The 17643-nt window shown below is 37.2% G+C and overlaps 1 protein-coding gene across 3 annotated transcripts in view; it reads right to left on the bottom strand.

Annotated features, from left to right (window-relative positions):
• RNLS (renalase, FAD dependent amine oxidase) overlaps positions 1-17643 on the bottom strand; it is a 258444-nt gene that overhangs the window by 43806 nt on the left and 196995 nt on the right. For 2 of the 3 annotated variants that reach the window (XM_019738886.3, XM_019738895.3), the window contains exon 5: positions 15670-15843. The exons of the other annotated variant lie outside the window; for it this stretch is intronic. In XM_019738886.3, coding sequence (XP_019594445.2) covers positions 15670-15843 — 174 coding nt within the window. The remainder of the gene's footprint in view (positions 1-15669; positions 15844-17643) is intronic. 3 annotated transcript variants of the gene reach the window in all.

Genomic DNA, 17643 nt, shown 5'->3' with positions numbered 1-17643 from the left:
ATGTTTTAATATTCCCTGCCAAATGTAAGCACTAGGAGGGCTGTCTCATTCACCTAAACATCTAGAACAAGGCCTGGCCAATAGTTGGAGTCCATTAAATATCCATTGAATGTATGACTGATGAATAACTTATGTAGACATAAGTAATTTGGGGAGCAAAGAGAACACATATGTATTCTTTTCCTTGTATGATCATCTCCTACACTCAATTTTTGGATTCTGGTCCTTTACTTTAAAAACAAATGTACCATAAAATTCTTTTAAAATAACCCAAACTTATACAGTATATTGAAAAACCATGGCCATAACGTGAAATTTTTTTAAAATGAGCATTTTGCTCTACTTTATATTAAGTCTGTGCAGAAAATTGTCTGAGGGAGACATGAAAGTAAGAAACTAATGATTACTACCAAGCAAGATATTACCATAAATGAGGTAAATTAAAATTTATGAAAAGCTTTTTAAAATTGGTAAAATATGTATAATATACAACTCTATGGGGTTTATAGTATCTTCATACAGCCAGTTTTGTTTAATATTATTAAATATATTTGAACTATTTTTTACATTCTCTGGCAAAGATAGTTCACTGCTTCCCGGACGGTTCCCAGTCTACTTGGTAATTAAGCTGGAGCCATGTAACTAGTTTTGGTCAGTGGACTGCCAGGGGAAGTGAAGTGGGTCACATCTAGTTTAAGGCCATTAAAAGCTGTTCTGTTGTACCTTCTCCATTTCTTTCTTGACTCCATGATGACCTGTGAGGTTCAGGTTCCAGATGGCACAAGAAGTAGAACGGCCCAACGTGCATGCAACTTTGTGTGAGCCATGATGTATCAACCACGAGTGCCTTCACAGCATTGAGATTTGGGGGTATGCCTATTTATTACCCTGACATGTACATATTCCTTATTTGAAGTGTAAAAAAAATTTTTAAATGATACCCTTTGGGGATAAATGGATTTAAAAACATCCCATGTTTCAGATCTGAGATCCCCAAGTTGTTACCTTTTGTTTTCCTCTCTCCTGTTTTGATTAGATCTTATTATTTTTCATTTAACAAACATTTAATAGGGAAGGTACTCTATGTTAAACCGTGTGCCAGGCACTGGAGATACAAAGATGAGCAAAGTAAACTCAGTCTCTCCAGATTCATAGACCTTATAATTTCAAGGTAAAACAGACATTAAACAAATGATCACATAAATCAATGTATAGTTTCTGAAAATTAAAATATAGGTGCTATAAAACAGTACAGTAGGAAAACCTAATTAAATTAGGAGTTCAGGAAATGCCTCTGTGGAGGTTCCATTTAAACTGAGATAGTGTAGGTAGAACAGAACAATGGTCTTGAGTGGGAAAAACTACCGCAGGAAAGAGAGGTGTGATTGGAGTGCTAAATAAACTAAGGAGTGAGGAGTTAGTAAGATTGGCATGTGCTAGGTCAGGGGTTGGCAAACTACACTCCTTTGGCCAAATCTGGTCTGACACTTGTGTTGGTAAATAAAATTTTATCAGAACATAGTCATGCTCATTGCTTAATGTAATGTCTATACCTTGTGTTACACTAGCGGAACTGAGTAGTTGCAACTGAGACCATAGATACGGCTCACAAATTCTAAAGTATTTACTATCTGGCCTTTATAGAAAAAGTTTGTGACTCCTATACTAGATCATTTAGGACCTTGTAGGTCATGATAAGGATTTGAGATCGAATTCTATGTGCAAAGAAAAGGCATTAAAGGACTTTGAAAGGGAAAGTGGGTGGCATAAACAGACGTATGTTTTAAGAAGACCTTTCAGTTATGTAAAGAATGAACTGGAAAGGGGTAAGTGGGGAGAGGCCAGTTAAAATAAAATGGTGTCTTCGTTGTGACAGCGTTGATGAAGAAAAGTGAGTTCATTGTCTATTTTGGGAGCAAGATCAATGTGATTTGGTTACAGATTGGATGCTGGGGTGAAGGAGAGGAAGAAACAAAGGGTAATTCCTGAGTTTGGGCTTAAGGAGATAGGAGACCGGTGGCTCCGTTTTCAAAAAGGGAGGAGACTGGAGGAGGAACATGTGCTGAATTTCAAAGGCAGGTAATCAAGAGCCAGTGCTGCACAGGTTAAGTTTGATTATATAGAGTTGTTTAAAAAAAACCCAAAAGGGAATAAAACAACTCTGACAAGCATATTCTGAATCCTACTTGCTGTTCAGGGCTGGAATAATCTTTCCTCTAAGTTCCTTATGTTAATCCCTTTAAAAATCCTATAGATTCTGCTCATTAAAAGAAAGGGGCTACATTTCGTGGGAATGTATGTATTTCAGGATCTGCTTGGGAGAAGTTTTTCCTTTGGCTAAGACCTCCCAAGTTTTATGAAAACATCTATTTATACTGAGACACAAGGAGATTTTCAGCTTGTTGCAGCTTTTATTGGCAATGCCAAAAGGAAAAACGGAAGGGTTTCAATAGTCCTTTAATTGGGCCCTACCCAGGTCCCTGGAGCAGAGGATTTGTCCTAACTCGCAATTGGTGTTCCAGCCCTCACTGGAGTTCTTCCACAATGTGTAAGAAAGCCCCAGTTTTCTATGATGACAATCCACTAAAATGCTCCCCTTTCCCAATACTCACCAGCAAGAAGCAGTCATCCTTATTATGCATCGGTATTTCGGCCTACTCAGCAGAGTGCCCTATATGAAATTTTGTGTGTTAAGTGGTATTATGATTGGCCTGTTTTCCTGAATTGGGCAAGGTTTTCCCCTTGAGCCAGCATACTGGTTCGCCTGTAAGGATATCACTGTATTGCGGTAGTTGCGTAATTGAGTTCAGCTTTAGATTTGTAAGTGTTCAAAAGGATTCCGTGAATGGATGAAATATATCTCTGGGCTGGAATAGTTGACCTAAAGCTTTGCTGTATTTCTTTTGGTGAATTAAAGAGGTTTTAGCCTTGACATTCTAAAGTATTGACTTTTGAGACTGAGACGGATCAGATAGTGAAGTTTTTATTTATGATTGTGTCAAAATATTTCTGGCCCTTTTCATAGAGGACACTTCCTGGTTTACTGTGGACATTCTTATCACCTTTACTAATAAAACCAATGGAATTATTCTTCCTGTTAAATTGTGACAGGAAAAAAACAAAGAAAACAGGATTGAGTTTGAGTATTTTGGCAAAAATTCTTAAATCAAAGGGACTATAATCTTTATAATATCGTTAGGTACTCCTAAAAAACCACTATTCTGAGGATAGATAATGGAAAAGGGAACAAACAGGCATTTTATTTTTAATAAAAAAGAGTAGATAAGGTTCAATTAAGCTCAAGTTTCTCAAGTGACTTTTCTGACTTTATTAAATAACGTAAGGATATATAACATCAACAACAAAGACTTCACTAGGTATATTGTATAATAGAAATCTAATTCACAGAGGAAAACTATATTTTAAATTCACGGCTGCTTCGTTCTTGCAAACATGAATTTGGGCTATTTTATACTGAAGAACTCCCCTAGTCCCACAGATCAGTTATAAATATTAATGGAAGTCCATTAGATTCTTTTCAGATTCCAGTGTTTAATATTCATTCATATTGTGCAGGGAATTCAATGTCCTGTACAGTACATGTAGATTCTTCTCATTATCTAAATGAGCACATATATGAAGTCTGTATGTGCTCATTTAGGGGCAAGGAGCATGAAAAACAGCAGGGCCTACATATGATCTTAGAGGGCATATCAAATCCTACTCAGTGCACTCAATACCAAGAAAGCTGCTGGTAATAAACCAAAGGGCTCTTTAGGCTAAATGGACTCAATAACATCACATCTGAGCAAAATGATGGATTGGTGATGCTGGACAGAGTTTAAAATGTTAACTGATACAAAGTATTTACGAAACACAATGAAGCAATTTCCTATGGTGAGATTCTGCAGTCAGACTTTGAACCCTGCTCTTGAATTAGTCTCAGCCCTTTGACTTGCGGATGACGTACTTCCGAGTGTCTAACTCCTCTCAGATTCGCTGTAGTGTACATTTGTTTGGAATTATTCTTATTCAAAAAGTGATTTGAGATTCCATCAAAAGAAAGAATGGCATCTAACTTGATGTTCTCTGAGTTTAACACCTTATTCAGGTAACGAGATATTGTTTAACCACCCCAATGTGTATTATTATTATTTTTCACAAAAGATAATATAATTGAACTAAACTTGCACTATTGGCATTTCCCTTCTCCTCTTTCTCAAAATGAAAAAAAGTTTATATAACTGATAGACTGAAACCACAAAATAATTTACATATGACAACAACTATAAAGAGAACATTTACTCTGTGCCTACGTTGTGCCAAACATGGCACTAGGCGTTTGGAATATATTATCTCATTCAACTCTTATTTCTGTGATATTTTATTAACCTTATAGTACAGACAGTAAATCTCAGATTCAGAAACTTAATCACAGTCACAGAGAGATTAGGTTGAATCACATGAAAATACTGGTATTCGATCATTTATGGTCTACAAAGACAGCAATATAATATGGTTCAACCTGATTCTAAGTGTTGAGTTATTATTTGAAACTAGGTCTGTGTTACTGCAAAGTCCACAGAACCGTGCTCAATAATACCAGTTGTTTTTGGCTATCGCTGATAATAAAACCCAAAGCATGAATTATGCAATAAAGAATTCATCACTCACCAAACTTGGGTTAATATGAACTCATCATTTGTGGCAAGATGCCTATGCAAGATATCGTTTCATTTTAATATCATTGTGATAGAAAAAAGAGATAACTGCTAAACCGTGGCAGAGAAACGGCATAGTTGCAGAATTTATCACATATTTTCTAAAATCACGTATCTCAACTAAAACTGTTTTAGAACAGTTGTTCTTTAACCAAGTATTAAAACAAAGTATCTTTCACAAAGAGAACAGTGGGATCTTTGGAAATCAAGGTCTGTGTCACATCATTCAAAGCAGATGTATCTTCCTTAGAGCCCACGGTAAAATTGTCAGTGAGAATACTCTCTTCCCAATACTTCTTTGGGAAGAGAGCTTGACAAAACTTCCAGGTCTTACTGACAATATCTCTGATACCATAATATATGGTCAAGTATTTCCAATGTTGTAGGCATGATACAGAGCCTCCAAAAGAGGTTTCTAATCATTCTAATTGCCAAGAACTCACACATGCTTTTCAATGACTTCTAGATTCAGCAATTAAAGAGCTCATTCATTTTATGTGATTTTAAGGGCAGTGGTAAAAGATACCTAGATTGTCTTGGGGATGAACAATTTGCTGACTAGCCATTACTTTTCCTCACTTACTAAGTGGGTGACCTGTGCCGAAGCATTGTTAGTGTTATTTCAGGACCAAGGAAGGACATCTCAGAGCTGCAAACATTTCTTGAGCACTGCACACACACTCCTATTATGCCAAGACATGACTATCTCTAATTTTCAATCTTGACCAAGATAAGAGGGATCGACTGACGGACAGCATGTATGATGGAGAGTGGCATGTATTACCTCTAAAGGAGAGAGTTTCTAATTCTGGAGAAAGCAGCAAACTCTGCAAACAGGGCATACCAATTCTTTGGCCCATGGGATATTTAGATTGATCTGAGGAGGAACTCTTGACAATGAGGAAAATAGTGAAATCTTTTTTGAGGGAGCTCTAGGCAAAGGGAAGTTCCCATCTCTTTGGGATAGTGTTGCCAAGGTCCCAGATAAAAGAAGGACCAGAACAAAGACTTGTCATGCTCTCATCCAGCTCAGCAAGTCTTTGCTGTCTCCTGGGAGCTGAGGCTCACAAGCTGTCTGAGAGTTACAGTTTTACAAGACTGTTCTCAACTTTCAAAGGTTTTGAGATGCCTCCAGAATGATGAAAACCAAGCACTTGTCTGGGAAGCAATGCAGAGCACATCATTTCGAACCCTGGCTTCCAATCCAGAGTGTTGACAGCTTCACTTCAGACCACAGTAGGACTTGAGTTCAAGATCCTTCGAAACAGTTCAGTTCCACAATGAGTGCCCTTTTCCCACTTTCCTGTTCTCTCAACAGATCGACACAGTTGCAGGTATTATGGAAACAGCAAGTTGAACTTGCTTTATTTGCTTTATTTGAAGTCCAGAGGATGAGGACTTCTGTCTTAATTCAAGATAAGCTTCTCCAACAGATGTGAGGCTTGCCATATAGTCAACAGACTCCAAATTTCTGCACAGGAACTAGCCTGAACGAGCCATACAGTTCCTATCTAATTGCATCCTAGATATTTCAAAAAGTGCCTGGACTGTCTTGACTACTTAACCACCCCCGCAGAAAAGCAACAGTGGATTACAGCAATTGCTAATCCAGAACTACGCTGAGGTTGTAGGGAGTTGTGAAAAGGGATCACAAAATAAATGATCCAGCCAACAAGTTACACATCTACATAGTTATTCCCCAGGTCAACCCAGAGCCTTTCACCTTCCTGTTTCTTCTTTCCCTTTCTCTGCTCCTTGCCCTCCCCATTCTCTCAGGATGCCTGAAAGTTTCTCCTCAGTCAGGCAGAACAATTTAGTTCTCCTTGTTCCCACTCCCAAACTGGCATCTCATCTCTTTTAGGTGCTCAGTAGACAAAAAAAAACTATCCTTTAAAAAAAACTGTAATTATAAGCAAACATTGGACACTATTAGATTTAATAAGACAGTTTCTTCATTAGACGATAGCTACACATCTGGTTACATGGCCTTTGTCAGTCAAGAGGTTAGAGAGACTGTGGCAATTTCCACTTGTGATCCTCTGCTGATTTCCCCCTTCTTGGTGTACATGGCATTCCTCCCGTCCTTACAAAGCTAACAGAGGACTTTTCCTTGCCATTTACTTTTAAAATTGACAGCAGTGAAGGCAGCCTCCATCCGCTTTTCTGCTGCTCTTATCTATGACCTGTGAATTTCAGATCTATAGATTTATTCATCATAAACAGTCATCTGATTCTCATTCCCCTCTTCTCTCTCACTAATAGTGAATAAAAACAACACGCAATCACCTACACATCTGGCTCTTGTGTTCTGGACCAATTCTTGGCCAACCTGAGGTCTTTTATGAAAAAAAGACCTGACAGCCACAAGTCCAGGCCAATACCATAAGTGAAAATGCCACTCTCAGAGGGCAGGCAGGCAGAACACAAAGGGGGAATGTTGACACAAAAAGGGACATTTAATGTTTAAGACTCACTTCTTAGTGTAGATGCTACATAAATCTGTAATTTGGAATTACTTATAGTTACAGAAACGCCAGACTCTTTTTACCCTTTTGCTCACTGCTTTTTGGACTTTTCCTGATTTATATGCATCTACTGAACTTTTTAGCAATCCCAGGAGAAAGTTAAATACTGGGCCACACTAATATTTTTCATTTATTCGCGGATTTAAATGTTCCTTCATTTCTTCACCAAAAGAAGATGATTGGGTTCATGTTGACAAAAGACCTTACGAGTTCTTTTAAAAGCTCGTTTGATCACGAGGCAACATGACTCTTCCCGGTTTTGATTATAGATGTGAGTTAATGCTCTTTATATTGTATATATCAGTGCATCATTTATATTTATGAGGACTCACTTAACTCCAAGTCACTAGTCCAACTGTCTCATTACTCGCTTTCCTTCAGAATTCTCCTTTGGGTAGACTTCATGGAAGTTTATGTTTCAGGAGGGCAGGGAGTATGGAATTTTCAATTCTTGGCACAGTGTCTGACACACAGAAGCATCCGATACATATTTGTAAATAATTGTTCAACTGAATAAATTGTGAATTCAAAACATATAAATCAAATATTTGTGAATTCAATTTTTCTTAAAGAAGCTTCCATGAGATATATTTTTCCCCCGGTAATATGCTCTATAGAATATTTTTAAAGTTTATTTTTGATATATGTTTAGCTGCTTTTCTACTTTCCCTCCATCTCTGGCATTGATTTTCATACTGAGTTAACTTGCTTGGCAAGTGGGAGGACAAGTGCTATCTTGGATGTAAACCTTTCCCATTGAGGATAGCTTGATAGGGAAACCAGAGAGAAAAGGGTTCTGCTGTTTGTTTTTACTTTGTGTGCAAATGCTCTCCTTACAAAATGGCTGAGTTATTTCATTTTCTAAAGAAAACCCATTTTTTTGTTTTTAGAAGTGGCAAATATTATGTGAAATAAGATTAGCCTATTTTATAATTTGTGCTTATTAAATTAAATGACAACAAATGAATAGCATATATAATATATACACATGTATATACACATATTTCAGACAAGTACATTTATACATTTATGTATGTATGTACACACACTCACACACACACACACACACAAACACATATATTTTCTTCCTGAAAGATCATCCCAAGATTTTGTTATTATAATCATGTGATATTCTATGGCATCATTGTAATAGAGATGAATATTTATAATTACTATTTGATTACTATTTATTAAATTGCCTTAATAGATTTATATGGACATCATCGTTACATAGTTAGATTACAAATGACTATGTCTATTATACAAAATACATGATATGGATTTTGTAACTTTGTAACTGGTTATTGTTTGTTATTGTAAGCTGATGATTGCTATTTTATCTGAGATCTCTGCTTCTAGAGTTGGTACTTTAAAACAAAAGCCTGAACTGGAAACCTGACAGTTTTTTCATGCTCTTTTCCTTTCCTTCCCTCCGCCTTCCTCTCCCTTTTTCCTTCTTCTCTCTCTCTCTTTTTTTTTTTTTTTTTTTTGGACTACTTATAAAGTGTAACCTATCTGGATTTCATTTTCTGCAAGTTTAAGGACAAATAATTCCACATTTATTCAAATCTTAAAGCAGACCATTCTGTGTTACCAATTGCAACCTGCTTAATTGAAATAATCAGAAACTCCCTTAAATGAACACAAGGTGACTGGAATTAAGGCCCTGGGCCCATCCCAGTTATTTTCAGGACTTCATATATGCTCCTGTCTTTTATAAAAGTTGATGTAATAAACAGCTATATGGAATAACATTTCTGCATATTTTATCAAACAGCTATTAAAGGCAATATACATTATATTAGTGTTTGTTACTCAAGGATCCTAACAATAAAATCCTTGTAAGCACAAATTCTATGTGATGAAAAAGTTTGTTCATTTGTTCGTTTTCTTTTCGGATGAGTTAGATTGTTTCTTTCGACGAGATATTGAAAGCTATGTAATTATGGTCATTGGCCATCAAATTTCTAGAGCTGCAGATTGTGTTGATCTCTTCAGATTGCAGCTTATTGGCCTTTTACTGATCATTAACTCTCTTCCAGATGGTGAACTAGGAAGGACACTAAAATTCTGACTAATCATTTTCAGGGTAACCTACACATTTTATTTAAGCCTCCCTGACTCCTATCTGCACTGGTAACAGAGGATTGCATTCACCTAAGTTAGGCATTTTTATTTATGCCCTTTGCTTTGGAGAGTATCCAAATTGAAGACTAGAATTATTAATTGCAATAGTAGGTGCCATAGATATTTATTATTTGTTAAGTGCCATGTGAACCTCTTTTTATGTTTAAACCATTTCATCCTCAACCGTTTGGGGTTGGTATTATTTTCCTCATCTTACAGATCAGTAGATAGATAGTTTAAGAAATTTATCCAATGTCACACAAGTAGTAAGTGGTAGAACTGAATTGAATCTAGGAAGTTCGACTCCTGGCTAGTTTGGCTCCAAATTTTAAAATCTTGGGAAGGATCTGACAGATCTTCTTGGAAGGTGTGAAATAATAGGGGTGGGGGGTGAAGTATATGTATACTGTGTTTCCCCGAAAATAAGACCTAGCCAGACAACCAGCTCTAATGCGTCTTTTGGAGCAAAAATTAATATGAGACCCGATATTCTATTACATTACATTACATTGCATTACATTACATTATATTATATTATATAAGACCCGGTCTTATATTATAATAAAATAAGACCGGGTCTTATATTAATTTTTGCTCCAAAAGACACATGAGACCTGATTGTTCGGCTAGGTCTCATTTTCGGGGAAACACAATATCTATATATCTATATATATCTCTCTCAATATGAATATATACATATATACATATACATATATACATATATATAATATATATATGTTTGTGTGTGTGTGTGTGTGTGTGTATATATAGCTCCCCTCAATTCCTGGCACAGAGCTCCTAAAACCCTTGTAATTTCCTAAGTGATATGAGCACTAGGAGCATTCATTCTAATTCAGGTTCCTGACACAGAGCTCCTAAATCCCTTGGAATTTACTGGGTGATAGGAGTGTCTTGTGTTCTAATGAGGAAACTCATTGGTGGGCTCTAGGATAGCTTCAGGACTAGGGCTTGTTACCAGAAAAACCAAGCCATATTAGAAGCTGAGAACTTTCAGCCCCACTCCCCATCCTCCTGGAAGAGGAGAGGGATTGGAGATTGAGTTAATGATGGATCATGTCCACATGATGAAGCCTGCACAAAAATCCCAATAATATTGGGTGTGGAGAGCTTCTGGCTTGGTGAACACATCTATCTTCCTGGAGGGTGGTGCACCCCAACTCCACAGAGATAGAAGCTCCTGAGCCTGGGACCCTTCTGGACCTCACTCGATGGACCTCTTCATCTGGCTGATTATCTATATCCTATATCATATCCTTTATTTTACAATAAACCAGTAAACATGTTTCCCTGAGGTCTCTGAGCCATTCTAGCAAATTATTGAACCCAAGGAGGAGTCATGGGAACCTTGGTGTATAGCTGGTTGGTCAGAAGTACAGATGGCAGCCTGGGACTTGCCGCTGGCATCTGAAGTGGGGGCAGCCTTATGGGACTGAACCCTTTGCCTGTAGACTCTGATGCTAACTCCCGGTAGATAGTGTCAGAACTGAACTGAATTGTAAGATACCCAGCTGGTGTCACAGAATTGCTTGATGTGTGGAAAACCTATACAGTTGGTGTCAGAAATGTTGTAGGTGTGGTAGTAGCATGAGAGTAAAGGAGAAATACACAGGAGTGTTTTTCCTGTACAGGAGATAAATGTATTTCATAGGTGGCACTACTCCCTATGCCCTCCGCATGTTGGCAGAATCCTTTTCTGCTGAGTATAGACCCAGCTGTGAATCATTCTTAGTTTTTGCTGTACGGGATGACTACCTGTTGAATGATTTGCGCTTGCGTTGAAATCTGTATTTATCATCCATGTCGGTCTAATTTACATCTTTCACAGAAGGACCTTTGCTAAAGGTTGTAGCAAAAATTGGCTATATGTTCATCATATATGTTTCTTCTTTCTACATGCATAGGTAAGCTACATTTCCAGCCTTCCTTCCAAATAGGTGTGTCCGCATAACTATTCTAACCAACAAAATATGAGTACTCCGGATGTGCACCATTTCTAGGTCTAGCCCTTAAATTATCCCACGTGCTCTCCTCCATTGTCTTTCTCATCCGCCAATTTGATGCAGATGAGCGCAGTGACTCTGTAAACCACCTAACAAAGTTGGCAGAGTCAAAAGATGGAGGCCGCTGGGTCTCTGAATCAATCACATCTTTGATGAAAGGTACCTACCAATCATAAACACTTGTTTGGGCTTTATGTGAGCAAGAAATTAACTTCTGTTATATTTACCCCATTAAAAATTTTGATTGTGTTTGTTACAAACGCTAATGTTTCAAATAACAAGGGTCATGCAAGATCACGTCATTAGCATGTGTCAGAGCCAAAGTGTGAATCTAGGTCTTTCAAAGTCCAAATTGCTCCCACTATGCCAATCTTATTGATAACTTATAAAATTATCCATGATAATGACAAAGACCTGATTTCAACATAAATTGTCTTCAGTTCTAACCCTACCATGTTTTGAGTTTATCTGCGAGAAGTCTTCTTCCATCTCTAAAAAATCTCAGGGGTCTGCCCAGTACCAGACTTCCCCACCTCCATCACCTGGCCTCTAGTTCCTGCCCAGGATTGAAGCACAAAATGCAGTATCAAGTCAGAGTTTCTCAAGTGTGTTCTGGGGAACCATTTCTGTGGGATACTAGTTGGTTTGATGTCCAAATAAAATATTCCATGGTCAAGTACATTTGAGAAATTCCAGATTAAATGAAGTGAGAAGGCATCTATAGGAATGTCTTCTAATAGGATAATATGCCCTCACACTCTCCAAAATATGGGTAAAGTAAGTAGCATTTTGCAAACTTATTTGATGACAAAGCCACTTCCCAAAGAGTATCTCAAGGGACTGGTGTTCCATTAAACACATTTTGGGAAACACAAACCTAAGTATATAGGGTCATACCCACTACTATTGGTACTTGAAGTTAGGTCTAGAACATCTTGGAAGTTAGCCCATTTGTCTAAGGAGACTTTTGTTCTGGTTGTGGCTTTCTGCATGTATTGTCTCTTCCTGACAGCTGACAAATGATTACTCCATGACCTTTGTCTGGTTTGGGCCACTAATCCTTTATCCTCTGGCTCTCTTTAAGACTTAACAACAGATTGCATTTTGTAGACTCAACCCTGCCAGCCTTTGTCTGTTTTGTTGCTGCCTTACCTTGACAGAATACAAGTGTTCCCTTCATTAGTTGAGTGTGTGTATTTCAGTATTAATTCCTGATTCAATCAAACACCCCAAATAAAGGGTGGGTGTAAGGTAGTGTTAGTGACATAAAGAGACAACACTTGCTGGTCTAGTTAAATATTAATACCAATAAAATACAGTGGAGTTATATAGTATACGGACATTTATATTATGTGGATTCAACTAGATACACTTAGCATCCTGGCCCCAGAGAGTGAGAACAAGTATTTTAAATACAAGGCAGTTAGATTTCTTGTTAGGGAAATTACTAGAGTAGGGTTAGGGAATGCCATTCCATTCAAGTTCCATAATTTGAAACTTGCATAATCCAAGATTAATTTTCCATAAAACCGACACAGGAATGCAGGTATTTCCTTGCTCTCTGAAGTGGCCCCACCATGGCCTGTAGCAAAAACATGGTTTCCAATTTCCCTGGCCCTCCAGCTTTAAAATTCTGTGACTGTTAATATATAAAAAGTATATATTTTTGTATTCCTATTATTTCAAGTGCTGCCAATCATGTGAGAATGTATTAATATTTTTATGTTGCACTCTTTCAGTTCTGCATGACTCTGATTTTATAAATTGCTCCTGCATTGTGTAGCATGTGTGCTTTCACCTACCAACTCATTCCATTTGTACAGAGAATCTGATCTGTTAGGAGGTATGACTGCTAGTTTTTTCTTTCCTGTGTGCCTTTCATAGGAGAAAATATCACTCTGCCCCATAAATGCAAACCAGCTATTTCATCTCGCTTCACCCAAAGAAAATGAAATCTATTAAACGTTGGAAAAAATACTGAATTTACTGAAAGTTGTGTCAGTCTCCAAAATGTCATGTAGTGTCAAGGGATTTTCAAAGATATTTTGAATATACCCGATTCCTCTCTTTATAGGAAAACTTTAGAATTTTACCTCTCACATAAGATGCGACTCTACTTGAAGATAATAGGCATTCTTTGTTGCCAACTCAGCGTCCATTACTCCTTTCTTTCTTCCTAATGAAAAACCCAATTTTATTCAGGTATCTGCCCCTCATAGGGATAAAGAGAAGATTATCCTAATACCGGTTCCAGGAGTAGATCTTAGTTTGTCTCAAGTCATCATGGTAGCCCTACCCCCCTTGCCAGCGATTAATTTCAGATGGGTCGAGTAATGAAATTCTAAGCTGAGATACAAGATAAAGTCGGTTCAGTGGTTTCTGGAAAGATTTCCTTTATTCTTAGAAAGGGACAGAGACAGTAACAGTCCTTCTTCTTCCTAAACATGTTGTTGGGTCTGGATGTGACTCCAACAGTTGCTTACATCTTTCTACCAGTCCTCTGAGGATGTCAACATCATGAGTGGAAGAGAGCAGAGAAAAACAAATCCTAGGTCCTTGAAGATATTGCTCAGTTCTCTAATCAACCAATCCTGAAGTCTCCCTAACTTCTTCCTCTTAGATAATGTATCAGTCAGCTTGGGCTGCCATAACAAAATACCATAGATTGGGTGGCTTAAATACTAAAAATTTGTTTCTCTCAGTCCAAGATTAAAGTACCAAATGATTTGTAAGGACTCTTCCTGGCTTGCAGATAGCTCACCTTCTTACCTTCTCATTATCCTCATATGGCCTTTCTTTGGTGTGTATACAAGGATGGAGATGTACTAAAAGAACATCTCTAACTTAGTAACTTTAGTACATCTCTAACTCTCTTCTTCATTTTATAAGAAATCCTATTGGATTAAGATACCATCCTATAACCTCATTTAACCTTAATTACCTCCTAAAAGCCCAAATATAATTACATTGGGGGTCAGGGCTTCAATGTATAAATTGGGAAGGGGGGGGGAGATACAATTCAGTCCATAGCAGATAATATAACAAATGTCCTTATGTTGTTTAAACAAGTTTAAATTGTTTTTTGCTGTTACATATTACTGAATACATACTAACAGATATCAGATCTTATGAAGCAATACACAAAGGAGAATGTCTAATTCATGACATACAATATGATAAGATCAAGGGCTATTTTTCTTTCCTTAGAACAAAGCAGTTATAGAGTTAAAAATGGTTAGTCTATTGCTGTTATAGGGCATTTCATGAACTGCTGATTGTACATATACATGGTATCATGTTAACATAAACAGTCCAGACCTTAGGGAGTTTTAAGTTATAAAAGAAACATTTTTCTAAGATCATATGCTCTGATATAAAACCATACTCCAACCCAGTTCTATCATTATAAAGTTCTGGCAAGCCACAAGACATTAGTTGGTGATTTTATCAAGCAAGACTTCAAACTAATGGCTCGATTAAACCATCACTATACCATAAAACACCGTAACAAATTGAAATGATGATTCCTTTCAAGAATTTAGTCATTTTAGATTATTACAGTTTATTCCATGAAAAGCAATATCTCAAGGATCACCCCAATCTTACAAATAAGAATACACTTTCACCTTTATGTCTAAAATGAATCAGTTATGTTTGTTCTCGCAATTCAAGTCTAATTTTTATAACTATCTTCAACAAAAAGGGTTGAGTGTAGATTTTATCCCATTCTAGTAAAGCTTTTATAAAACATTTCACCTATCATTTTAGTTACATTGTATACAAAATAATTTCATGTAGTCTCCCAGAGAAAAATTAAATAAAATTATATTAAAGTGAGGAATTTTCATAACATTGTAAAATTCACCTCTTTTTTTTTCCCTAGCCTGGGAAATGGAAACAAGAGCAGCACTTATCAAATTTTAAAAACAAAACCAAACAAACTCCACCAACAAACAAATGATGAGATATACATTTGCATATAGATGGATCCATATTAAAGCAACAGAACTTGGGCCATTTTGAAATCTTAAACCTTCTGATACTATTTTCATGAACTCAGTAATACAAACCATGTGGTGAATCATTTTCTGAAAAACTTTGCTGGTTTCACTGTGTATTTTATTATTGGCCAAATGTGACATTAAATTTTATCCCCTGTGGCTTGGAGTTAAATGCTTGCTCTGTGCAGAATGGCAACACTCAATTAAACAGCATTTTTCATGATCTACACCCACCATTGTTACTGTATTTAAGGGAAATAATGGAGGTACTGACCTATATTGCGTTTCTTATTATCAATGGAGATGAAGCGTATGCAGGGATTACTGGTGATGTACTGCCCTGCCCAAGGGACATCAATCTTCGTGCCAGCTTCATAAAAGAGGCCCAGAGCGTAACGAGAGGAGTAGCTCACAGACTCCAGTTGCTGTCTTTGGTATTCACTAATTACTGTGGAAGAAAAAGTATAGGGCATCAAACTTGAAAATATCATCTTTTCTTTTAGTACATCAAATACAAAACTCCTTTAAACCAGTTCCAACTGTTCCCCCCAATTCCATCTCATTTAGGATGGATTTTGAAAGGTAATGTGAAATAACATCAGCTCTCATTTCTTTTCAGATGATGACTGACCTAGGCATGATTATTTTTACCAAGCTGAAGGTCCAAACTCTTTAGACTGGCATTCAGTGCTCTCTCAAAATCTGGCGCCGCGTTGCTTTTCTAGCTTTGCATCCTAGTTGTTATCCTGGGACTGTCTGGCAATGTTATAGATTCTGTATACTGACCACTTACTATGAGACAGGGTCTTTGCCAAACACTTAACACAAGAATTTCACTGTCCGAACAACTGCTGTATAAGGTTGAATATTATTATGCTCATGTGACAGCTGGAGAGACGGATGCTCCATCCCTTCTGGACCTCTTAAATTCTTCCATGTCTGTCATCTTCCTGCCAGTGCCTTGTAACAGTTAAGTAGCGAGACCACACCTAAATCATCTCTGTTATAGGCCTCTACCCTACTCATTACAGGCATACCAAGGATGAAAGTATAAAGGGATAGAAAGGCAAACACAGACACCCAACGTTAGTTAAAATGTAGGAGGGAAATAATTAACCCATGGAAAAAGACTGGAAAAGGAATTAGGCAGGTTCAGGTTCAAGTCTTGACTCTGCCGTGTACTAGGTCTGTGACATTGGTTAATCTACTTAATTATTCTAATTATAATCCGCTTGTCTGTGTCAGTACTAATACCAATATATTAGTATGTTATGAGGGTTTCATGAAATAACACATAGTACCATGCTTGGCATGTAAGTGTGCATTAAATAGATACTTTTTCTATTATAAAGAGGAAATATTTAGGAAAATGGGACAGTGTTCCATCCTAGGATGGAAAAGGAAGAGATTTCCTTCCCTTTGAAATCTCCATCTCCAATCTCCCTACCCTAAAGGGTTTCAGGGAGCTGCATATCCATATATGTACTCATACAGCATTAATCATTTGCAACTTAGAGAAGACCACACTTCGATTCTCAACATTTAGGCCGGCTGGTTCAGAAATGAAACATGAAATTTTTTCATCAAGCTAGTTAAAAATATCCTAATCTAAAACTGTAGGTATAGGCAGACCTCAAGGGATGGGGGCTCACTTTAGCTAAACTTCAGAGAAGTCACTTTAGGAGGTAGAAGAGAAGGCAAGAAAGGTATTCAATGAATTATTTAAGCACAATAATAATCTTGTACATTATTGCTTCCTATTCTTGGCCACAAAATATTTTTAGAACGAAGACCTCATTTAATCTTTACAAAAGCCCTGCAAGAGAGGTGTTTTTACCATCCTCATTTTACATCCCTAGGAAGCTGAGATTCAGAGCGGTTAAGTAACTTGCCCTAGGTCACACAGCTTCCAAGTCATGAGGTCGAGGTGAAGCCACAGTTCCGGCACTGGAGTCATGCACATGTCCTCATTACTCCATACTTTTCCTTCCTGATCTGTATATCTGAGCTTCAAAATGAACTTTGGTATTGCTTTTTCCTCTGATGTTAATGGTTATTTTGCACTCACTTAAAAGTAAAAGCCATCATTCCCTTGAACCATCATTTTCTGCTTATTAAAAGATATTAACCACTTGATGAATGAATGATCTTCTGACATTGGACCTGTTAACACTCAATGTATCTTAGGCTTCATTTTATTATTCCATCCACTTTTAAAGTTACGGTTTGATGTTATGCTTAACTGCTT

The sequence above is a fragment of the Rhinolophus sinicus genome, chromosome 15, assembly GCF_057876585.1.
Source record: "Rhinolophus sinicus isolate RSI-liver-muscle chromosome 15, RSI-T2T, whole genome shotgun sequence".
NCBI lineage: Eukaryota > Metazoa > Chordata > Mammalia > Chiroptera > Rhinolophidae > Rhinolophus > Rhinolophus sinicus.
This window is presented reverse-complemented; position numbering and strand designations above follow the sequence as displayed.